The sequence below is a fragment of the Micromys minutus genome, assembly GCF_963924665.1.
Source record: "Micromys minutus genome assembly, chromosome: 1".
Lineage (NCBI taxonomy): Eukaryota > Metazoa > Chordata > Mammalia > Rodentia > Muridae > Micromys > Micromys minutus.
Genome location: NC_137969.1, coordinates 33,718,195 through 33,744,469, shown reverse-complemented (window position 1 = coordinate 33,744,469; position 26,275 = coordinate 33,718,195). Strand labels below are relative to the sequence as shown.

At 38.0% G+C, this 26,275-nt stretch overlaps 1 protein-coding gene across 1 annotated transcript in view; it reads right to left on the bottom strand.

Annotated features, from left to right (window-relative positions):
• Positions 1 to 26,275, bottom strand: part of ABCA13 (ATP binding cassette subfamily A member 13) — a gene marked incomplete at both ends in the record, with an annotated part of 453,164 nt that overhangs the window by 207,468 nt on the left and 219,421 nt on the right. Inside the window, 3 exons of the mRNA XM_080920446.1 lie at positions 6,860 to 7,078; positions 9,042 to 9,222; positions 10,224 to 10,361. Coding sequence (XP_080776572.1) covers positions 6,860 to 7,078; positions 9,042 to 9,222; positions 10,224 to 10,361 — 538 coding nt within the window. The remainder of the gene's footprint in view (positions 1 to 6,859; positions 7,079 to 9,041; positions 9,223 to 10,223; positions 10,362 to 26,275) is intronic.

The following is a 26,275-nucleotide window of genomic DNA, read 5'->3' as shown; positions in this document are numbered from 1 at the left end:
TTTATGTGGAGATCTTTGATCCACTTACACTTGAGCTTTTTACAAGGAGATAAGAAAGGGTCTATTTTCATTCTTTTGCATGCTGAGTGCCAGTTGGACCAGCACCATTTTTTGAATAGGCTGTCCTTTTTCCATCGAATATTTACGGCTCCTTTGTCATTGAATATTTACGGCTCCTTTAGCCCTCCTCATATACGTGAGGGCTCATTTTTGGATCTTCTATTCTATTCCATTGATCCACGTGCCTATTTCAGTACCAGTATCATGCAGTTTTCAGCACAATTGCCTTGTAATATAGCTTGAGGTCAGGGATAGTGATTCCCACAGATGTTTTCTTGCTGTTGAGGATGGATTTCACTATTCTAGGTCATTTTGTTATTCCATATGAAATTGCACATTGATCTTTCGAACTCATCATGACTTTCAAGCCATCTTTTCCCACTAAAACATCCAGTCTTGAAGTCAGGTCGCTGGGAGCTCACTGATACCTTATTGCTGTAATGTATCCATCCTGGGGGTGTTCTTAAGTAACCTGCTCCTATGTTTACTCTCATGGGATTCTGAGGAATTTCACATCCAACATTGTATAGCCCCTCTCTACCTCTACTAATGGCATTTATTCTTAACAGAGCACATAGTCCTCCCTTCAAAATCTCACTTTTCTGCATCCTTTACTGACTCCATCTGTATTTTAACTGTATAGCCTGCAATTTTCTCACTAGAGAAAACTCACTTTCCATTGTCTCTCACTCCCTTAAAGCCTTCCACCCTTTAGCTTTGAGTCCATGGTCATCATTAAAATCACTTTTTGGTTACAATCATGTCTATACATTTCTTGATATGCTATGAATATATAAATATATTTTGTTGGCTTGCACATTCCCATTGATTCATCTTAACCCCCTACCACAGAACCTCTTCTTCCTCCAGCAAGTCCCTCTTACTTTCATGTGGACATTTTTGCTGTTTTGGTTCCATGTTTGTTTGGTTGGTTTGGCTTTGTTTGTTTCTGTTGTTTGTTTGTTTAAGTCTGCCTAGTTTAATTAGGGTTTCTTCATGAGCATGACAGAGAGGGGGTTTAGTTACTGGAACATGGGCTGCTACTGAGGAAAATAATTCACCTTTCTCCAGCAACCAGTAATTTCCTATACCTTCTTCAGGAAGAGTAGGGCCTCATGAACCCCTCCCATATTTACGGTAAAATGTTGAGAAGCCTCATTTTGTGTAAGTCTCATGCAGGTAGCCACAGCTGCTCTGAGTTTTTATTGACAATGGACTTATCATATCCAGATGACAGCATTTCATAGCACTCCTGTCTTCCCCACCTTATAGTCTCCCTGTCCTTTTTACTACAATGTTCCTTTACACTGGAGGAGATAAGACTGAGCACTCGACAGTCACTAATTCTCAGCCCTTGGATTAAGTATGCGTTTCTGCATTGCCTTGCTCACTGCAAAGACAAGCTTCACTGCCCACTGCAAAGAGAAGCTTCATTGCACACTGCAAAGAGAGGCTTCATTGCACACTGCAAAGAGAGGCTTCATTGCACACTGCAAAGAGAGGCTTCATTGCACACTGCAAAGAGAGGTTTCATTGCCCAGGGCTGAAAACAGCACCACTCTACAGGTATAAAAACAAACTTTTGGAAATCACTTTGACATCACATCCATTTAACAAAACAACAATATGAGATTCTCTCATGGGGTCAATGACCTCCCTAACCACGGGTTCTTTGAAAGGTTTCCAGTTTTAGGCATACATTTCCTTCTGTGGAGTAGACCTCAACTCCAAGAAGAAAGTTGTTAATTACCACCATCAATGCCCTGCTACTCCTGCATGGGAGACATGGCTTGTCTGGTAAGTTGGTACTGTAGTTCTCAAGTTTATCACTAAGGTCACTGATAACTGTTCTTCCCAAGCAACAGGAGTTGCACTTTACAGCACTAGGAATGCTAGTAGGGAGAGTGGAGGATTTCAGTCCCAATTTTATTTCTCTATGTCCTGTAACCAATTAATGTGGTGTCTTGAAAGACAGAGTCTTACCATCTAGTTCTTGTGAACATCTACAAGCAGTAACAATAGTCAATATTGTTTCAGGAACCTCTGGGTTATCCCTGACAAATAACTCATAGTAAGGCATTCCATACCTGGCCCTGGGAGCTTTGTTTAAGAATTTATAGTTTCTAGAAGAATTATTGTTCACTCGTGCAGGGAACTTTGTTCAAACCCTTATCTTCACCTGAAACTCTACCTCCATCTCCAACCATATATGCATATATAAGGGATATTCTCATGTAGCCCAGGCTGATCTTGAACATACTTTACAGCAGAGGATGACTTTGAGCTCTTAATCTTCCAGTCTAGCCTCTGTGTTCCAAATATAAAATCACAGCATGGGGGGTATTTCCCAGTATATGCACTCTTTACTCTAAAATAATGTTGAAAACTGATAAAGGTTGCAGACACGCTGCCTTGCCTCCTACTACCTTGTACTGCAGCATCAACTACCCTCTCTAGAGAGATGATCTTTAGCTTCTTTACAAGGTTCCATAGCTGCCATATAACCAGCAATGTTCCAATAATCAATATCCTCTCTAGCTCCGTCCAGTCATTCATTCTCTTCTGGACCACTATCAGCAGTGACAGACACGATGCTACAATTCCTGTCTTCATACTGTCCTGTGACCTCAATTGCCTAGTATGATAGCATTGGAGTTCTCTGCTCCTGTTGAAAAAGAAAGCTGAGAAAATGTTCTATTACTATCTTCCCATGCTTTCTCTTCTTAAATGACCTAGAAAGACCTCCCTCTACCCAAAAGCTTCTTATTTGAAGTTCATTAATTGTGGCTATGTAGTAAAGGAAAGGTTATATATCAGGGTTCTTCTCACTTGACCCAGCAGAGAATTGAAAACCCAAACCCTCCCATCTTTCATTAGGGGCCAGGATCACTTGCTGGTTGTCTTTCTTCCTTCCTGCACTCTCTTTTGTCCTGTTCATTCCCATCTGACATTATCATCAGGTTACTGTAGACATGATTCAGTCTCTGATCCACTTTTACATACTGACCTCAGTCTCTACCAAGATAACCTGTCCCTAACTGTAGTTTCATAATGTCCATCAGAATTTTTGGTAGTAGTAATACAACAGCATCTTAATGACTCCAGGCTCAAAGATGGTCCTCTCTTAGATACTCTCATCTTCCTTAGACCAAAGGAGAGGCAGAACAATTATCTGCCTCTTGACAAGTGTTTACTTCACAGATTCTACAAGAACTGCTACCTCCCTTGAACTCACATGTTAATGAATTCAGACCTTAAGGAAAACAAGCTGTGTTACAGAACACTAATCAGAAGTATGTTGGCTCGAAATCAGATGTTTTCAGTTTTCCCTCCCTCTAATTGAGAACTACTGTCCTAAAACATGATCCCATTCTGATTGCTTTTGTGTAAATTGGCTTTGTTGCTAGGTAACGTGCTGTGAATTGATAACTGTTAAAGGTTGCCTGGCACCCAAATAAGAAAATGAAGTCTATGTAGCATTGTTGGGAGCTTGATTTAAGCCCCCCAGTCTCAATCACAGTAGAATTCAAGATGGCTCAACATACACAATGGGTTTTCACATTTAAATAAATATGTAGAGTCTATATTTAAATATGTATGCATATATACTTGACAAAAAGTAAAACAGTTAATTTAATGAGGGGAGAGGAATATAAATATGAGAGGGAGGGGTCAATAAATAGCAAATAGTTTGAGTAGGATCAAAGTACAATGTCAAACATATTTGAAAATGTCATAATGAAACCCATTATTTTATATGATCACTAAAAATATGCAAAAAAATTTTAATGGAAACAAGTGACCTATGTCTTTATAGTAAAAAGGAACATGTTGTATGCAGCCAATTGGATATCTAGTATATATGTAGTTCATACAAATCATCGTTACTTTGTATTTAGGACTTACTCAAGTTAGAGATAATACAAATTAAGCATGTTCTATGTATGTTGAAGAGATCATTGTTATTTACATTATTTATGCTATCATTTCATTTGGAATAGATATTATGCAGTGAAGACAGAATAGCATTTTAGAGCAGAGAACATACCAGTGAGGACAATTTTGAGAGAGAAAGAAAGGGGGAAAGAAGCATTTACACAAACTTTGTGATACCAAATGCCACTTTTCCACAGGAGCTCCTGTGCCTTGAGAATCTTTTCCATGAGTTTGAAGTGATTTGCATCTGACCTTCAGAGAGTGAGCATCTGTCCAGGGGGACATTAGATTTGTTTTATATATGCCCTTGTCATAGCTTGTGCCGAAGTACAGGCAGCTATCACACGTTGAAATGGTCTATCTATCCATGTCTTCAAAGAGTGAGCAGAGAAGCCCTGTGCAGCAGTGAATTTCTCTGAAGCACTCTGTCACTTTCTACTGAAACTTGTACTGAGAGCTAAGAGGACACCACAAGGAGCTGCAGGGGGATTTCCTCTGATGTTCTGCTCTCATTTTCTGGCCCCTGAAAAATACACAAATTTCTCATTCTGGGTGTATGGTCTTGTCTTGTTTTATTTCTAAGAAAGTCCATAGCACTACCTAAGTCCATTCATCACCAATCTTGTATGTATACTCAGATGATTCTGCTCAGTTAAGACTCTTCAGAAAAGCTTCAAAGAAAACACCCATAAAGAGCAGGGTTCCCTCACTCCCTTAAAATATCTACTAAAGGATGCTAAGGGACATATTTTAACCAAAATTTAAAGCAACTGCCATCTATATTCATTAGATACATTGATCATAAAAGCAATTTTCACTTCGCAGACCATCAGACTATTCACAGGGCTATATATGCTGTAGAAAAGGCAGTAAAATGAAATGGCCTGGAAACCCTTCCTTTCCTACCCTAACCATCTAGTCACCCTGGAAGGCTCTATTCCTACATGCTGCAAGCCAAAGTAAAGCATTCAAATGCACTTTACTTGTTAGAGCCCTAGGGCTGACCATCACTTCCCTGAATGAGTTTTGTTCACCTCTCTGAGGAGCAGCTACCATATCTGCAAATTCGAGACAGCCTCCATATTGCTCTGGGAAGATAATTTCAAGGGGGACCACAATATTTTCTCTATGTCCTGTGGCCCCTCGGGGGCTCTGACTGGCCTTTACGTCCCTCAGCCCCTATCTGTTCACTGGTACAAAACAAATCTTAGCCATCAACCCATACCACCACCTGTCTCCTCCCTAGTTTCCTATGTGTCTCCTTTTCCACTCATGTTCACAATCATCCTGTGATATGGCCCATACTACTCTCCCAGCTGTGGGAGACTGAAATAATGTGCCTTCTGCCTTTTGTCTGTTGTTCTAGCTTTGTTATAAGTGTTTCTTCACCTGTGCTGGTATTGATGAGGAGGCAAACAACCTTCTATGTACAAAAATCATTTGCTCTGGGGGAATCACCATCTCGAACCTTAACCTGTATTACAGGGTAATAGTGATAAAAACGGTATGGTATTGGTACAGAGACTGACAGGTAGACCAATGGAGTAGAATTCAAGTCCCAGAAATGAACCCATACACCAAGGAGCTAAAACCATCCAGTGGAAAAAACATTTCCAACAAATGGTGCTACTACAACTGGCAGTCAGCATGCAGAAGAATGCAAATTGACCCATTCTTATTACCTTATACAAAGCTCAAATCTAAGTGGATTAAGGACCTCTATATAAAACCAGATAAACTCAAGCTAATAGAAGTAAATGTAGGGAAGAGCCTTGAATACATGGGCACAGAGGGATTTTCCCTGAACAGAAAACCAACAGTTTATGGTTTATGATCAAGAATCAACAAATCTGAACTCACAAAATTGCAAAGCTTCTATAAGGCAAAGGACACAAAACAGCAACCAACAATTAGGAAAACAATCTTTACCAACCCTATATCTAATAAAGGGATAATATCTAATATATACAAAGAACTTAAGATGTTAGACTCTAGAGAATCAAATAATTTTATTTTAAAATGGGGTACAGAGTTAAAGAAAAAATTCTCAAGCAAAGAAACTCAAATGGCCAAGAAACACCTAAAGAAATTTTCAACATCCTTAGTCATCAGGGACATGCAAATCAAAACAACACAGAGATTACACCTTACACCAGTCAGAATGGTTAAGATCAAAAACTCAGGTGACAGCAGATGCTAGCGAGGATGTGGAGAAAGAGGAACACTCCTCCATTGTTCGTAGGATTGCAAGCTAGTACAACAACTCTAGGAATCAGTCTGGCAGCTCCTCTGAAAATTGGACATAGTGCTATCTGAGGACCCAGCTATACCACTCCTGGGCATATACCCAAAAGATTTCCCAACATATAACAAGGATACATGCTCAACCATATTCATTCCTATGGGGTTTGCAACCTCATAGGAAGAACAAACATGTCAACCAACCAGAACCCCCAAAGTTCCCAGGGACTACACCACCAACCAAAGAGTACACATGAAGTGACCCATGGTTCAAGCTGCATATGTAGGAGAGGATGGCCTTGTAAGTCATCAATGAGTGAAAAGGCCCTTGGTCCTGTGAAGGCTTGATGCCCCAGTGAGAATGCTAGGGCAGTTTGGCAAGAGGCTGTGGTCGGGTACCCTCAGTGGGGAAGGGGATGAGATAAGAGATTTCTGGAGGGGAAACAGGGAAAATGGATAACATTTAAAATATAAATAAAGAAAATAGCCAAGAAAAGAAAAAATCCTTTACTATATTTTTCTCCTCATATTTATAGAAAAAGGTGTTATTATTGAACATCTGTGTTTTCACCTGCATGATTGGGCAAAGGCAGGAAGGGAGAATAGTGAACTGTTTACTAACTTGTTGACATGATGCTGTAGTTCCTTGTTGGTATACCATGGTGCTTTTATGGAGGCAAAGAGCATTAGGTGTTCCCGAACAGTGAGGTTGTCCAGGAGAACATCCTGCTGTGGACAAACCCCCAGCTCCTCTCGGACCTTGGACAAATCTGTCTGCACCTTCTTGCCATTTATGATGATGGTTCCAGAAGTGGGAGGAAAGAGCCCCATCAACATGGATCTAGAGAGAACAAAGATCAATACAAACAATACCTAGATGCTGTGAATATTAATGAGCCCCTTGGATCCCAGGTGGCTTATAAGGAACTCACTTCTATTGACCAGCTTTCCACATGACCAACTAAAACATAGGAAATTCACGGGGATGTTGGAGCATCCAACTATAAAAGGTGAGCATGTTAGTATGTCTGGCCTCCCAGGGGAAAGAATGTGATTGTATTCCTTGACAGTGTGTCAGACTTGAGGGGTGCTCGAAGTAAAACAGTGTAGACACAATTCCAATTGCATGGAATTTTGTGATGAGAAAATTAATTAGCATATAGTTGGTCAATGACCATTTGGGAACTAGGGCCAAAAGATAGCTATGGTCAAAAGATAGAAATATTGAAAGGAAAAAATGTTTCATATCGTCACTGGGGTATTTGCTCTGACATTAGATAAGTATGACAACCCCCACTGAACTATTTGTATAACCATGTGACACTCATATACAAAAATTATTCAATTATCAACTCTTTGTTTAAAACCATTTCCAAACTGATTTAGGGAGTAACTTAATAAATGTAGTGATCTCTCAGTATTCGTGGGAATTAGATCCAATCACATATACCAAAATTTAGATACTCTAGTTATTGTACAAAAATGACAGTCTATATAACATTTCTATATACTTTAAATCATCTATATATTATTGAACAAACACTAACAAGAAAAATAATATCTGTAGATATTTAGGGCAGATGCAATACTTTTCAGATAACTGTGATCTATGCTAGGAAAATCCTTGGAAATAGAATCTGTGGACACAGAGACTCAACTGTATAAACTCAGTATGATTCTCAAAGGCCTTTTGTTTCAAATGGTAAAGATCCAGCTTACTAATTGATTCTCAGGCTCCAAGCGCTGCCAGTAAGCAAGAATGAAGCACTTCAGATGACTCCAAACTTATTCCACATGTCTAAAAAGCCAAGTAGTCACTGAACCCTTAAACACCCAGAACCTTTGTTATTCTCATCATCAACCAGACAGCACACCAAGCTTTCCTAATCAAATATATGCATTAGCAGAGGTTTGCTGAGTTACTGCTTGCATAACTCAGACATTCCCAGTTTGCAAGTTCTAAGAAAGGAGAAACTGCCAGCTCTATTTCAGTGTGAAAGGTATAAATGAGAACATTCCACACTCTCTTGTTTTGATTCATTTCCAGGGAGAGCTTTCTGGAGCTCCACAGACATTATTTTTCTGCCTTTCATGCTAAGGTTGAGGCCACTTCCTTCTCATCCTTCTTAATAATCATACATTATATCTATGCATATTTGGTGAGCAAAAGAATAAGAAATGATTTGCTCAAAACTTACACTCCATAATTTTGGCAGTTAGCCTTAAATAAGGCACTGTTCTACAACCAGCTCAAGGCTATGGATTTTTGAACTCCCTTTTCCCCCCCTAGGGCTACATGATTGAATTCTTTAATCAAGTCTGAAATTACTGGATCCAAATTCAAAATCCAGGACTTAGCAAGAAAAGAACCAAAGGGAAAAAAAGGTGAAAAAAGGAAAAAGAAAAATTCCTAAAGTTTCCAAGGATTTCTGGTTTTCTTTTCTATAATTATTTAAACAAAATTATCCTTCAGCGGGTGTCAAAGGCTTCACACAATTGATTGGAAGCACGATGTATTATATTTTAGAAAATAAAACATGTTGAGGTATTAAAATATCCATTCACCTCTCCCCTTGGAATCTACTCCAGGTCTAAAATATGACTGAGGACTACTGGGGAGGGGTGTTTGGAGAGAGACTTGTTCTTTCTTTGGAATCTTTAAGCTCTATGTTGAGTTCAAGGCAAAACAATAGTGGGTATATAAAAATGAAAGAAGCAAGAAAGGGGAAGGATGAAGGGAAAAAGAGAAAGAGGAAGGAAGGTGGGAAAATAACAGAAAATAAATTCTCTAAAATGGGACACACATGATGGTGGTTTTCCCAGCGCCATTGGTCCCCAGCAGGGCTGTGATCTGGTCTCTGTGGAAGGTGAGAGTGAGTTCCTGGACAGCCACCTTGTGATCTTCATATTCCTTGGTCACAGATATCAGAGCCACTCCTGGGCTACCTCTTTCCACCTCTCCTGGGCTATTTTGATGTGAGAGCCCTGTGTGGAGAATGTACATTCACCATGAAAAGATCTCAAAAGCTAGAAAACACTGCCAACACTATCAAATCGTCTGTACCTTTGGAACAGAATTCTAGCTCCAGGAGGCATGCCAAACTCCACAGCTTTCACAACCAAAAACAATAAGTAAGATATATAATGGCAAATGGGCTGAAGTCACTGACAACAATACTGTGACTCTTATAATAAGAGAACCACTGTGTACGAAAATAAAAAAAAATAGATGTACACAAAAATTCTGTAGACACAGACAGTAAGCAGGCTAGTTACACACCAGTGTCTATAGGAAATCTTTTACTGACCTAGAAATGTATAGGGATTGGTTGGGTATATTCTAAGTCTCCTAACCCATTTATAATCCACTTGGTTAATTAGAGTTTAAAATTACTTTCAAATATTCACTCAGAATGCAGATTCAGCAATGATAGATTCTACCATGTCCATGGTGGCCCATCCCCAGTTACAGGGGCTTCACCATGAATGACCTTTGTGTCTGGCCCACAGGCAGAGGTCATGATGATATAGACTGATAGATATGATCAGACCTGCTCTCCTATGTTTAAGGATTTTTACTGCCCAAAAAAAAATGTGCTAGCTTTAAGAGGAAGTAATATTCTTATTCACACAAGTATAACAGGAGTTACAACATGCAAAATTATTTTGAAAAAAGGTATCTTATACCTGGTGCATTTGATTGCCTTTTCTTTCCATTTTCTTATACCTGCTCATTTTGAATTTTAACAAGCTATAACATATGCATAAATACAGACAATACATAGAAAGGAACATTATAAATAACAGGTGAGGGGTTCTATGTCTGAGTTCCATGGCTTATACCAACACTGCTGCAGTTTAGGCCCTGGTCAGAATAACCCAAATGTGGGAGCCCTGGAATTTGTTTGAAATGAAAGACTCTCATCAAAGTAAAACTCAAAATTAACCAGGGAAAGATGTAGCCAGTAGAGCTTTTCATTACCCACCTTTGTTGCCAAAGTCCTCATTGAAGAAGAACAGATCAGAACTCATAGAGCATTGCCTCCTTTTCATCAGACCACATACACTTTTCCAATATGATGCAGTGAAGGGGAAATACCATGGTTTCCCCAAACTAAAAGTTCCTAAGAAAATAAAGTACAGTTAAAATCAGAATAATCAGGTTTTTTTAACCATGGACATGAAAAAAATCACTATTGTTTAGACTTTCTATATTTTTAATTTTTTATATCTTCAGTTAGAATACCTCCCCTTTCCTCCTTCCAGCCTCCCTCAGCTATCTTGCCTCAAGCCTCTCTCAGCCCCTCTCTTAAGCTGATAGCTCTTTTTTCTTTGACTATTATTACATGTAAATATAACATAGATAGATAGAGATGGTATATATATATATATATATATATATATATATATATATATATATATGCATGTGTGTTTATACATACATATACACACAAAATAATCTGTTGATTTTGTGTGTGTGTGTGTGTGTGTGTGTGTGTGTGTGTGTGTGTGTGTGTGCTTTCATTGGATAACCAATAAGATAACCAGTAAGGATATCCATCTCTTGAGGTTAATTCTCCTCTTAGCAGTTTAGTGGGGGATTCCTCTTTCTGATTAATATGTCCATTGATATTGTCATTTTTTCAGACTTTCCATTTCTAGACCAAAGTACAGCAGACATCATGGTATTCTGTGCCATTTCTGTGATGTTTTGTGGTTCACAAACACACAGGCTATGATCAAGATGTATCTCTGGGGGTTTGGCTCCCTAGGATATCTTCTTTCTCCATTTTGCCCAGTTGTAGTCTTCCATGGTGACCTTCCCTTGCTTTAAAGAGAGGCTTTTTGGTGATGGAAAGCAGTTTCACTTCCCTGTGGTATACTTGTTTAGCAGTGCTCACTCAAAATAGTAACTGGAAACAACCTAAATGTTCTTTAAAAATTTAGGCCATAAAAGTATTATATCTACACACAATGGAGTACTATTTAGCTATAAAAATGAAGTCAATCATAAAAATCTTTAGGTAAATGAATAGAGCTAGAAAAGATTACACTGAGTGAACTACAAAGACTATAAATGCCAAATGCTGCATGTTCCTGTCCATGACACTCCATATCCTCAGGTGTGAATATATAACCTGACTAGCCACAGAAACCAGAAAGTTACAAAGGGAAAAGTATGGGGCCTTCTGGAAAGAAAATAGCAGGATACAGGTGACATAAAGTGGAAAGTGGAACAGTAGGGAGGGGGCTCCATTTGGGTGGAGGGGGGGTTACTAGAGAAAGAGGAATAAGGAACAAACGACACTCTGGTTGTTTGCTAAAATTTTAAGGAATCATTTATTTATGTAAAATTATATATCACACACACACACATATATATATTTAATATGTTTTATACATTTATATATATACACATTATATATATATAAAAGGAATATATATATATATATATATATATATATATATATATATATATACATACATAAAAGAATGTAAAGGCACTTGGGCTCACAATAGTCCCCACAAGAACCTAGACTAACAAAAACTGTAGACCTGGGCATGAGAAAACTCCTTTTGATTCAATGGTTGAGGCAGTCCAAGCAACTCTGGAAACACTATAGATTATCAATGAACTCTTTGCTTGCCTCTCAGAGGTTAAATGCATCCCTTAAGATCACTCACATAGCCTAACTTCTTACTACATTCTAAGGCCTATCCTATTATCTGTGGATAAGTATTTGTTTCATTTTAAAGAAAAGTCTAGAGGGCGCAGAACAGAGCCCGGCCCATCTGCCACGCGGACTGGCAGCTCCTAGGGCTGAAAAACTGGGACCAGGAACAGAACTTTGGAACTTCTGTTTCCACCCGGTGGCGACTTCAGAGTGCAAAACAGAGCCCGGCCCATCTGCCACGCCGACTGCCAGCCCCTAGAGGTTGAGAAACTGGTGAGTGGGAGATCTGGGCGGCCAGGGAGCAGAGAGATCTCTGCGGAGTGTGCACGCGAGGCGCACCCTCCGACCTGCCTGATCCAGGCACCAGGAACAGAACTTTGGAACTTCTGTTTCCACCCGGCGACTCTGAGGCATAGAACAGGGCTGGGCCCATCTGCCACCTAGACCAGTGGAGATCCAGGGATGCAGACCAGATACAAGGGAAAGGCGAGAACATATCACTGACAACAAAATGGAAAGAGGAAAGTGAAAGAGTATATCCCAAGGAAACCAAGACAACCTGGCAATACCAGAGCCCAGCTCTCCCATAACTGCAAACATCAGAATTCCAAACACTCCAGAAAAAGAAGATGCAGACCTGAAATCATATCTCAAGATGCTGATAGAGGTACTTAAACAAGAACGGGAGGAAAAGCAAAAAGATTCAGAAGCTTTTAAAGAGGAAACAAGAAAAAAACTCAAAGAACTCAAAGAACTAGAGTAAAACAGAACCAAAGAAATAAAGGAATAGAAGAGGGAAATTAAAACGGAAATTGACACAATAAAGAAAACACTAAAAGAGATAACCCTAGAGGCAGAACACCAAAAAATGAAATCAGGAGTCACAGAAGCAAGCATTTCCAATAGATTACAAGAGGTCGAAGAGAGAATCTCAGGGGCAGAAGACAACATTGTAAACATAGACAAAACAGCCAGAGAAGATGCAAAAAACAAAAAGCTCCTAACCCAAAATGTCCAGGAAATCCAAGACACAATGAGAAGACCGAACCTAAGGATAATAGAAATAGAAGAGGGAGAAGAGTATCAACTAAGAGGCACAGTAAATATCTTCAACAAAATCATAGAAGAAAACTTCCCTACCCTCAAGAATGAGATGACCATGAGCATCAAAGAAGCCTACAGAACTCCAAATAGGTTGGACCAGAAAAGAAATACCTCCTGACACATAATAGTCAAAACACCAAGTGCCCAAAGTAAAGAAAGAATACTAAAAGCAGTAAGGGAAAAAGGTCAGGTAACATATAAAGGCAGGGCAATCAGAATCACACCTGATTTCTCAACAGAGACTATGAAAGCTAGAAGAGCCTGGACAGACATCATACAGACCCTAAGAGAGCAAAAGTGCCAGCCCAAGCTGCTATACCCAGCAAAACTATCAATCACGATAGATGGAGATACGAAGATATTTCAAGACAAATCAAAATTTACACAATATCTGACCACAAACCCAGCACTACAACGAATTATAGCTGGAAAACCCAATACAATGAGGGAAAATACAGCCTAGTAAAAACTAGAAACCTCCTAAACAAGAAAACTAAAAGAAGAAAAAGACACAGACACAACTCAACCCACAAAAGCAATAATGGCAGGAAACAGAAACAACTATTCCTTGATATCTATTAACATAAATGGACTCAACTCCTCAATAAAGGGACATAGGCTATCAGACTGGATACATAAACAAAATCCAGCCTTTTGCTGCATACAGGAAACTCATCTCAGAGACAAAGACAGACACTATCTCAGAGTAAAAGGGTGGGAAAAAAACTTCCAAGCAAACAGCCCCAAGAAGCAAGCTGGAGTGGCTATTGTAATATCAAATAAAGTAAATTTCCAACCAAAAGTTATCAAAAAATATAAGGAAGGGCACTTTTTACTCATTACCAGGGAAATCTTTCAGGAGGAACTCTCAATTCTTAACATATATGCTCCAAATAAAAAAGCACCCACATTCATAAAAGAAACCCTACTAAAGCTCAAAAAATACATTTCACCCCACACAATAATAGTGGGAGACTTTAATACCCCACTCTCACCAATAGACAGATCATGGAAACAGAATATCATTCTGAGTGAGATAACCCAGTCACAAAAGAACAGACATAATATGCAGTCACTGATAATGGGATGCTAACCCCAGAGGCTCGCACTGCCCCAGAAACAACTCACAGACTGTATGAAGTCCAAGAAATAAAGAATACAAAACAAAACAAAACAAAAAAAATCTTTATACAACAAGAAAACTTTGACTATTTCCATGTTACTTTTGTTTTACATGTACTTTATGCTCATTATAACTATTAAGTTTTCAATGCATACTATCAAACCTTTAAAAAAATCAAGTACTGACTAATAAATATATTCATACAGTTTTATGTAAAAATTATTTTAAAATCTGAAAAAAAAGTACTGACCAAAATGTATTGTATAATTTTATGCAAAAAATGCTTAAAATCTGTACATTTATCTTTGTTTTGTAAAATAAAGTTGTTAAAAAAAGAATAAAACCAAATGATTGAAAAATAAAAAAGAAAAGTCTAGGTGACAGACACTGTGAGGCAAGATCATGTGATCTCTCAAGGAGCGGTCGACCACCTACAATCCATGCCCAGACAAACAACCACCCTGGTACCCTTATTCTCAGACTTGTAACCTTCAGTACTCTGAGACAACCTCTGTTGGCAAAACCTCAGTCTGTAGCACTGTGTAAAGCCATGCAACTCCCACCTTATCCCTGTGGAGGAAGAGCCTCCTAGACCCGAAATGTGTATCAGAGTAGTGTCACCCTGCTTCTTTCTACCCCAGAATCATCCAGGTACTTTAACTGTACTTATTCACAAGTCCCAGTACCACCAGCTGGCTAGTCAATCACCGCCTTTAACTGCCCAATAGAAACAGGAACGAAGGGACTTGCCCAAAACAACAGAGTGGTGGCTATGAAAACTACACAGCTGAGACCTTGTTCTCACCTTACCTGTCTATCTGAAAATACAACACAGATATATCAGCAAAGTATACCAGCAAGAAGACCTTGGATGTCCTTTCACACAAGGTTCCATTGACTCAAACAAAAGAAGGGAGATCACCTCATCTTTGAGTCCCAGCTAAATTGCAAATTATTTAATAAGCCTCTTTCCACAGAAACATGAACAATACATTTGTGGAGACAAAAAGGAATAACAAGCAAACAAATACAATGGGAAATTATTCTGCATTTGCCAGATGCTGCCTCTAATCTTCCATCTTGTGAAGTGGCAGTATCCCACTAAGAGGCTCCTTAAGTCCACCTGTTCAGCCATCGCTGGGGATAATGGGAATGGAACAAGTCAGTAACAGGATTCAGATGCTTAAAGCATTTCTAGGTTTTGAAGTAGTGATTAAAGTTCTAGGTGGCCAAACCAAAACTGAGTTGAAGACATCTTCTGAGTGTAAATAGTCACCCTTCTGTTTTTTATAATAGGAAAGGACAGAAGTTAGACTTTCAAAGTAAAAGAAATTAGGAAACTCATATTTTCATTTAATGAGACGTTGAGTAGCCATTCGTATTTTTAAAAATGTGGCTAGATGACATTCTTTTTTGCAAACAGAGGGAAATGTGTTGATGTAATATGAACCCAGCGATGTGCAGAAAGGTATCAGAAAGGAATGAAAATAATATTACTATTTCTGGTTGATGATGCTGGAGACAAATGAATATTTTTTCTGCTCCTTCAAAAACAATTCCAAAAATTTTACAATCACAATAGGTCTATGTGATAAATTACAGCTCACATTTTCCAAATCAATAGGAAGAACAGCTCCTTCATGCACCCTTGAGGTGAACCCAGCTGTGACCTACCTGTTCCAAGGAAACAACAGAACATCTTTACACACTGGGGTACTAGGAAGGAGGACTATCAAGAAGAAAGATAAAAAGCAAGCCAAATCTCAAATCCACTTAAAGTACATGTTATGAAGACAATTTCAGGCAACAACTCTCAAAGAGAGGGTTATGATGCACGCACATGTAGAAGGAAGCACAAGAATATACACATGCATATAGGCATGTAAACTTGCAATGCAGCAGTCTTTAACAGTCTCCTCCCTGCAGGACTAGCTCATGGAAGTCACTGCTGAGAGTGGGTAAGGCATGCTTCTGAGGGAGGAAAAGGAAAGACTTGAGACTCTCCCCAGGGACACAGTGCCAGCAGGCCAACCCAAAGATGAACAGAGCAAATGACGGGAAAGCTCAATGGAAGAGACCTGAAGTGACCTGAATCCTTAGCATCCTTCTAGTTGCTTAGCCCTTCCTCAGTTTCATCTCCCTGTTTTAAAGAGATGCCTATTGTATTCATGAAACCTTCTTCTGCTGGTCCAAGGCCACACAAACGGATCAGACCCAGATTCATTTCCTTATGACTTTTGTATGAGCAAATATAAAAAGCGCCACAGAGAAAAACTCAGCATAAGAGCATTGCAATGCCAAGTTTTCCATAAATACAGAACAGATGCAGGGCCCTAAGCAGAAGGAAAGGCCTGAGAAAGCAAAGGCAGAACGGGGCAAGGAAGGGTGGCTAGAGTTGGTAAACACAGAATCCAGATGCCCAGCTGGATTCAAATTGCAGACAAACAGCATATCATGCTTTATTACATCACCAAAATATTGGCAGTTATGTGAAATTTGAATTTAGCTAGGTCCTCTCATTTCACATACATACCAGACTCTGCTTCAGACTTTGCTTCCCACACTAGTGAGATTGAAATAGAAAGCAAAACATGAATAAACAGTGTGGCAAGTCAAGGTCCTATGAGAGATTCAGGGCATGGAACCCTTTTCCTGTAGATTTGAAGTCAGAGGAAACTCAGTATAAGAGAGTTGTGTCTATCTGGGCTGTTTTTAAGAACTGTAACTGAGGTTCACACAAGGGCATATTGCAAAGTATAGATTGGGGGACAAAATGGAGACATAGAAAAAAGTCACATGACCAAACAGTCTTGACCAGGAATAATAAGACCTGAGCTGGGTGCCGGCTTTGGGTACAGAAAGAAGGAACAAAAATATGAGAGGATGTTCAGTTAGAACAAAGGATAAATTGAACCTTAAAGGTGGACCTTCTAATTAAGCCATCACGGGCTTAATCTGCAGAGCCTTTTAAATCCTCTCAGAGAAATGATTCCTCTGATCCATGTGAGGGTGACCACCTCTCTGCTCAGGTCTGTGATTTGCTTTCTTTTAGAAATCTGAATTTGCATGCACACTCTAGAAATATATGCACACTGCTCATACTGGCAAGTGTTACTGTGCACAATAATGTGTGGTGTATGCTGAGCAAAATCCTCCAAGTGCACCATCCACTAGGTTATGGAAGAGGAGAAGCAAATTAGCATCATGTGCCCCTCCCCTTGGAATAGCTTCCATTGTCACTTCAAAGGAAGATGTTAATGAAATCAGGCAGATGGGGCAGAGTCAAATATAACTGGAAAAATATAAAGAAGAACTTATGAAATAAAAGCTCTGAGAGAGGACAAATACCATTCATGAGCTCTCAAAGAGGTTAGCCTCTGATATGAGGCCCTGCAGTCTGGGATGTTTTTTGATGCCTTTCAATAGGGAATCAGAAGGGTTTGCATCAGACCTGTGGTTTCCTATGTAGCAAAGAAAATAAAGTGAAAGCATTACTTTGCAGCTAGGATATCTGCATGCTTATGTGTAGAGGTGAATGTGTTAGACAGACAGACAGATAGACAGACAGGGACAGAAAGAGAAGAAGTCCATATACAGAGAACTGTCTGTATGCACAACACTTTCAAATATCAATTTCAAATTTGTTGATACTCTTTGAGGGATATTTTAGTAGTCGTCATCATAATATACATGGTATATATTATTCCTGAATAGAGTGAGTAACTGCCATTAAAAAGATATCTTTCTGTTAACAATTCCCAGAGAAGTCAGTAGCATATGCTACCTAGGGCTACTGAGGAAGAACAGGGATAATCAGGAGACAAAGAAAACAAGACAAAAGTGTAAACATGCACTTGAGCAAGCTTTCCAAGGGCATAACCAATGAAAAACAGCATGTATGTTTAGAATTGGTTGTTACAAATAATTTCAGTAGACTGGGGCTAAAGGCTGTCTCTAGTTTTTTGATATTTGGGGGAACCAGGGAAAAGAAAGTCTCTGGTTGTACATTGTTTACATCCACACTTTTAACATGAGAGTCTTAATTATATGCTGTTGCTATGATAACATGGTAGCCAAGATCAATGTAAGCAGAGAAAAAGAACAGGAAGTCTGAGAAAACTATAAACATTGAAAGCCACCACAGCAAGGGTCCAGTTCCTAGTGATTCCATAATCTTTCCAAACAGCACCACCTCCAGGGGACAAGTTGTTCTAATACATAAGCCTATGGGGAATGTTTATTTAACCCACACCAGTGGACCTTGTGGCAGGCAGAGTGCTGGACACATGGTAGAGCATGTCAATCATCCCTCTTCACTCCACTGAAAGAAGACTGTGCTTTCCCCAAGGTCATGGAGGCAAACTGAGAAACTGAAACAAAGTCAATCAAATAACAATGAAACACCAATGAGAGGAAGCCAGAGATGAGGGCAGACTTCTGCTGCCACCTGGTCCCATATGAAAATGGATTTAGCCCAGTTGGGATTCAGCAGAAGATGGCTCATCTGAGGGTGGGAAAGGAGTACAAACAGAAGGTGGCTCACTGCCTAGTGGGGTTACTTTAGCACTTAATGCTTAGCAGCACTGGCTGATTTTTACTCCACAAGTTAGCCAAAGCCAGGGCTTCTTAGGAAGGGATAATATACAGTGAGGGGAAGTCACGACTTTGAAAGCATCACCTGAACAAAACCATACATGCAGCCTTCAAGATAAAGTTTTGAAAAATTCATGCATTGAAGCAACTGATCTAAAATTTTCCTATTCTTACTCATTTGCTGTCCACAGTACCAACCCCACTTAGTGTCTTTGCAATTTTCTTATATCACTGCTTCTATGTCTAACCCAACCCATTCTCTGTGCTAACCCCTACTAAAAATAAATTTTCCACGAGCCTAAGACTATGGACCCTGCCTGAAGCCACTGTCTTGACATAGACTCCCAAGGCAAAAGGGACATTTTCTTCTGCCCCACCATGATTTATTAAAAATCACTTGCTACTTCTCCTTCATAATGCAGTTAAACTACTACCTTAATTTTTTTATTTAGTTACACCGGTTGGCTTCTTTGTATGTTTATTTCATTTCTTGATAGGAGATAATGTAACAAAAAATATTTACCTCGAAAAGAAGCTATTAGGTAAGAGAATGACTCAAAAGTATACCCATAGCCATCTAAAGATCTAAAGCTTGTCAATATTCCTAACAATTTTCCTCTAGTTATTATTGACAGAATTTGTCTAAGTTGAAAACAAGTGTCTTGTGTACAAAGATATATGAGCTTCCAGCTCTAATTTTTCTTCTAATTTTCGAAGTTGATGAATTGGCAATTTCATGATATAAAGAAAAAATCATTTTTGCATTTCTCCTTTCAGTGTCTTTTATTCTCACTATTATGCTCTCAAGATTTTGGTGTCACAATTCTACTGTGAAATATACTACTGATTCTGATTTGTACCTGTACCTGCAGCCGTCCCACTGCCAGAACGCTCTGTATCCAGACCCTGCTGGGAGAAAGCTGGTCTCTCAAGAGTGCTGGCTCTTCTGAGAACACAGGTGAGACCACCACTTCTGCTCAAATTCCTAGCTCAAAAGGAACCTGTCCAGAGGCCTCAGGACACAGAAACAGTCTGAGACAAAATCCTTCCAGTTTCCAACTGAGCCTGGAGTTGACCCTGTGACACAACTCTATACACAGATCACACTGGGAGAGAGCTGGTCTCCCAGAAGTGCTGAAATACCTGAGAGCACAGGTAAAACCACCACTTCTGCTTTGAGGGACCTGCCCAGAGCCCTCAGGAAACAGAAATTAAGTAACAGTTTAGGGCAGGATACTTCCAGTTTTTATCTGCACACTGTGCCTTAGTTCTCTTTACACAGACCCTGCTGAGAGAGAGCTGACCCCCCAATAGTGCTGACACAAAGGCTTACAAGACAGTTAAGCTACTGTCAGAATCAACAAGATCAGCTAAACACCAGAGATAAGCAGATGGCAAGAGGCAAATCCAAGAACTTAAGTAACAGAAACCAAGGTCACTTGGCATCATCAGGACACTGTTCCCTCACCACAGCAAGTCACAAATATCCCATCCCACCAATAAACAAAGATTCTGATTAAAAATCACAACACATGATGTTAGAGGACCTTAAGAAGGTTATTACTAACTTCCTTAAAGAAATACACAATAACACAAGTAAAAAGGTAGAAGCTCTTAAAGAGGAAACAACCAAACAGGTGAAGAAATTGAACAATGCCATTCAGGATCTAAATATGGAAACAGAAACAATAAAGAAATCACAAAGGGAGAGAACCCTAGAGATAGGAAACCTAGGAAAAAGATCAGGAGTCATAGACATAAGCATCACCAAAAGAATGCAAAAGATAGAAGAGAGAATTTCAAGGGGAAGAAAATACCATAGAAAACATTAACGTGACAGTAAAAGAAAATTTGAAAAGCCAAACACTTCCAAGCCAAATGATCTAGGAAATCTAAGACACAATGAGAAGATCAAATCTGAGGACAATAGGCATAGAAGAGAGCTGATTCCCAACTCATAGGGCCAGTAAATATCTTCAGCAAAACTATAGAAGAAAACTTCCCTAAAGAATAATATGCCCATGAACATAAAAGAAACCTATAAAACTCTAACTAGACTGCACCAGAAAAGTAACTCCTCATATTATAGAACAGTCAACATACCAAATGCACAAAACACAAAAAATTATTAAAAGAAGCTAGGGAAAAAAGTCAAGTAACATATAAAGGCAGACCTATCAGAATCATACCAGATTTTTCAACAAAGAATATGAAAGCTAGAAATTCTTGGCAGATGTCATACAAATACTAAGAGAGGAAAATGCCTGCCCAGGATGTTATGTCCAGTAAACTCACAATTAACATAGATGAAGAAACCAAAATATTCCTTGACTAAACCAACATTACACCATATCTCTCCACAAATCGAGCCCTACAAAAGATAATAGAAAACTCCAACACAAGGGAAAAAAATTACACTCAAGAAAAAGCAAAAAATTAACCTTCTCTTAACAAACCCAAAAGAAGATATCCACACAAACATAATTCTACTTCTAACAACAAAAATAACAAGAAACAACAATCTCTTGTCCTTAGTATTTCTTACCATCAGTGACCTGAATTCCCCAATTAAAAAAAAAAACATAGACTGATAGATTGAATAGATAAGGAGAACCCCACATTTTGCTGCATACAAAAAACACACCTCAGTGGTAAAACAGACAATAACTTGGAGTGAAAGACAGGAAAACAATTTTCCAAGAAAATGATCCCAAGTAACAAGCTAGAGTAGCCATTCTAATATCAAATAAAATCAACTTTAACAAAAACTTATTTAAAACCCAAGGAAGGACACTTCATACTCAAAGGAAATCACCACCAAGATGAAATATCAATTCTGAATAGCTATACTCCAAATGTAAGGGTACCTATATTCATTAAAAAAAACATTTCTAAAGATTAAAGTATGCATTGGACCTCACACAATAATGGTAGGAGACTTCAACACCCAACTCTCATCAATGAACAGATCACAGAAACAGAAACTAAACAGATACACAGTGAAACTAACAGAACATAAGAACCACATGGATTTAGAATTTATAAAACATTTCATCCTAAAACAAAATAATGTACCTTCTCCAAAATTGACCACATAATTTTGGTCACAAAACAGGCCTCAATAGATACAAGAAAATTGAAATAATCCCATGCATCCTATCAGATCATCATGGAGTAACGCTGATTTTCAATAGGAAAAAAAAAATGAGAAGAAGCCTACATACACACAGATGCTGATCAACTCTCCACTCAATGATAACTTGGTCAAGGAAGAAATAAAGAAAAAAATTAAAGGCTTAGAATTTAATGAAAATGGAAACAAAAATATGCAAACTTATGGGACACAAGGAAAGCAATGTTGAGAGAAAAATATATAGCTCTGAGTACCTCCAAAAAGAAATTAGAGAGCGCATACACTAGCAGCTTGAAAGCATACCTAAAAGTTCTAGAACAAAATAGATGTAAATATACCAAAGAGGAATAGATGGCAAGAAATAATCAAACTCAGGACGGAAATAAACCAAGTAAAAACAAAAAGAACTATACAAGGAATCAACAAAACTAGGAGCTGGTTCCTTGAGAAAATCAACAACATCAATAAACCCTTAGCCAGAATAACCATAGGGCACAGAGTTAATATCCAAATTAATAAAATCAGAAATGAAAAGAAAGAAACAAAAAAAGATGCTACTACAAAAACTAATACTCAACAGTACTGAAAACTCTGGATAAAACAGATAATTTTCTAGACAGATACCAGCATCAAATTTAAATCAGGATCAGATAAACCATCTAAACAGTCCCCAACCCTCAAAAAATAAGAGCAGTCATCAAAAGTCTCTCAACCAAAAGAAGCCAGGACCAGATGGGTTCAGTGCAGTATTCTATCAGATCTTCATAGAAAATCTAATATCCACTCTGCAAACTATTCCACAAAATAGAAACAGAAGGAACACTACTGAATTCCTTCTATAAAGCTACAATTCTGTTTGTATTTAAACCACACAACGACCCAACAAAAAAAGAAAACTTTAGACCAATTTCCATTATGAATATCTATGTAAAAATACTTAATAAAATTCTTACAAACTGAATCAGACAACATATCAAAACAATCATTCACCATGATCAAGTAGTATGCTTCATTCCAGGAATACAGGGATGGTTAAATATAGGAAGATCCATCAATATAGTCAACTATACAAACAATCTCAAAGGAAAAAAAAAGCTACATAATCATCTCACTACATTCTGAGAAGGCACTTGACAAAATACAGCATCCCTTCATGTTAAAAGTCTTGGAAAGATTGGGAATTCAAAGACAATACCTAAACATTATTGCAATATACAGCAAACCGGTAGCCAACATCAAACTAAAAGGTGAGATACTTGAGGCAACCCCACTAAATTAAGGACTAGACAAGGCTTCCCACTCTGTCCTTACCTATTCCATGTAGTACTGAAAGTCCTGGCCAGAAAAATTAGACAACAAAAGGAAGTCAAAAAATACAAGTAGGAAAGGGAGAAGTCAAAAGACCATTATTTGCAAATGATATGATAGTATACTTAAGTGACTCGAAATATTCTACCAGAGAACTCCTACAGCTAATAAACAAGTTCAGCAAAGTGGCTGGGTATAAAATTAACTGAAACAAATCAGTAGCCTTCTTCTATTCAGATGATAAACAGCTGAGAAAGAAATTAAGGAAATTGTACCCTTCGAATAGTCACAAATAATATAAAAAATACTTTGGTGTGACTCAAACCAAGCAAGTGAAAGATCTGTATGACAGAACTTCAAGTCTCTGCAGATAGAAACTTAAGATCTCAGAAGATGGAAAGATCTCCTATGCTCATGGATTGGCAGGATTAATATAATAAAAATAGCCATTTGACAAAAGCAATCTATAGATTCAATGAAATCATCAAAATTCCAACTCAATTCTTCATAGAGTTAGAGCAATTTGCAAATTTATTTGAAATAAGAAAAAAAACAGAATAGCAAAAACTATGCTCAGCAATAAAATAACTTCGGTCAAGAAAAAAAATGACAGCTAACAGATTGGGAAAAGATCTTTACCAACCCCACATCTCACAGAGGCCTAATATGCAAGGTATACAAAGAACTCAAAAAGTTAGACACCAGAAAATAAACAATCCTATTAAAAAATGTGGTACAAAGCTAAACAAAAAGTTCTCAATTGAGGAATATGGAATGGCTGAGAAGCATCTAATGAAGTGTTCGACATCCTTAGTGATTCCACCTCACACCAGTCAGAATGGCTAAGATTAAAAATTCAGATGACAGCAGATGCTGGCGAGGATGTGGAGAATGAGAAACACTCCTTCACTGTTGGTGGTGTTGTAAACTGGTACAACCACTTTGGAAATCAGTCTGGTGGTTCCTCAGAAAATTGGACGTAGTACTACCTGAAGACCCAGTTATTTCACTTCTGGGCATATACCCCAATGAAGGCCCAACATACAACAAAAACACATGCACCACAATGTTCATAGCAGCCCTATTTGTAATAGCTAGAAGCTGGAAAGAATCCAGATGTCCTTCAGTAGATGAATGGATACAAAAATTGTGGTATATTTACAGAATGGATTACCACTCAGCTATTAGAAACAATGACTTTATGAAATTCCTAGGCAAATGGATGAATCTAGATAATATCATCCTGAATGAGGGAACTCAGCCACAAAAGAACAGACATAATATGCAGTCACTGATAATTGGATACTAGCCCCAGAAAGTTCTGAATACCCAAGAAACAACTCAGACCATATGAAGCTCAAAAACAACAACAACAACAAAAAAATGTAAAGCCAAAAAGTGGAAGCCTCAGTCCTTCTTAGAAAAAAAATGTGTATAGCACCCTCTCAGATTGTGGTACACCTCAACCTTAAATGCTTAATAATTCAATAGCTAAGAATGTAGCCTTGTGGCAATTCTTGCTATTTAAAATCATTATGTTTAATCTTATACACCAAGAAAACTTTGACTATTTCCATGTTACTTTGTTTTATACTCACTGTAACTAGTAAGATTTCAACGTATACTATCAAACTTAAAAAAAAAAATAAAGTACCGACAAAAGTATATTCATATAGTTTTATGCAAAAATTCTTTCAACCATTTGTACATTTATCTCTGTTTCTTAAAATAAAGTTGTTAAATAAGAATAAAAATAAAATTTATCAAAAAACTAAACAGAGCTGCTGTATTATCCAGCCACTCAACTTATATGCATCTATACAAGGGGGCTAAAATCAGTTTTGTTGAAAAGACATATGTATATCTCTGTTGGTGACTTCACTGTTCAGATGACCAGGACAAGAAATCAATGTAACTCTCCTTTGATAATGAATAAAAAAATGCGGAATTCTTTGATATATAAAGCAGAATATTATTCAACCTTGAAAACATATTCTATCTTTCATAACAACAGGAATGAAGCCATAGGGTGACATTATATCCAGGAAACTCCAACACAGAAAGATAATGATATATAAGAATGTGTGTATTAGAAATCCAAATTAGGCACTAAGGCTCCAGACACAGTGGCTACCTGCAGCTCTTTTGCAAGGGAAGCAACAAGTATTGACCAAAGCAACACAAACTTGTAGTTATGTGAGGTGAATAAGTGCTTCAGATGCACTGTATAAGTGTGTCCCTGCAGCTAACAACATTGCATTGCCTATTCAGAAATTTGCTATTACCTAATATCACACTAATCCCAGATGTGAATCTTGATCCATGATAGGTATCTGTGTACCCCACCATGGACAATTTAGTTTGTCCTTCATTTACTAACCCATTTTACATTGTGAAAGTAGTATATGGTTCATTCGTGTAGTTACTACAATCTACCATTGCCATCTTGTTCTTTCAGCTTATATATTCCTACAATGAATATCATCATTTCTATCACATGTACCTGTCAGAGGAGGAAAAGATCACATTCTATATATTTATAACCAAAAGCTTTGTGTGACATTAAGCCTTTATGTAATTAAAGAAACATTTCGGTGGGTTTTTTATTTTTATTACTTGTTTTGATATTATAACAAAAATTCGAACATTTCTTCCTTCCCCTTCCTACTTGCAAATCCTCCCTCTTAGTCCTCCCCACTCTCCTTCAATTTCAAACCCCTCATTTATATTAGCTGTTACTACAAATATACATATACATACACATATACATGTACAAATATGTACTTGTTCAGGGAGTTTGTTGTAAGATTGTGCTTCTTAGTTATATTAATTATTTGACTGATTGATTGGTTGATTGGTAGATTGGATAATTGATTCAAGTTCTCTCTACATACTTCTGGTTATCCTTAATTTCACTATGTAGACCAGGTTGACACTGAACTCATGAAGATATTTCTTCCTCTGTTTCCTTTTTGGATGGATAATACATTAAACAAAAATATATACTGTATATTAAATGATAAATTCAATCAATTCCTACATTTTCTTGCCACTTTATTTTTTAAAAAGAGGAATACATATACAGATTTTTAAAGGCATTTT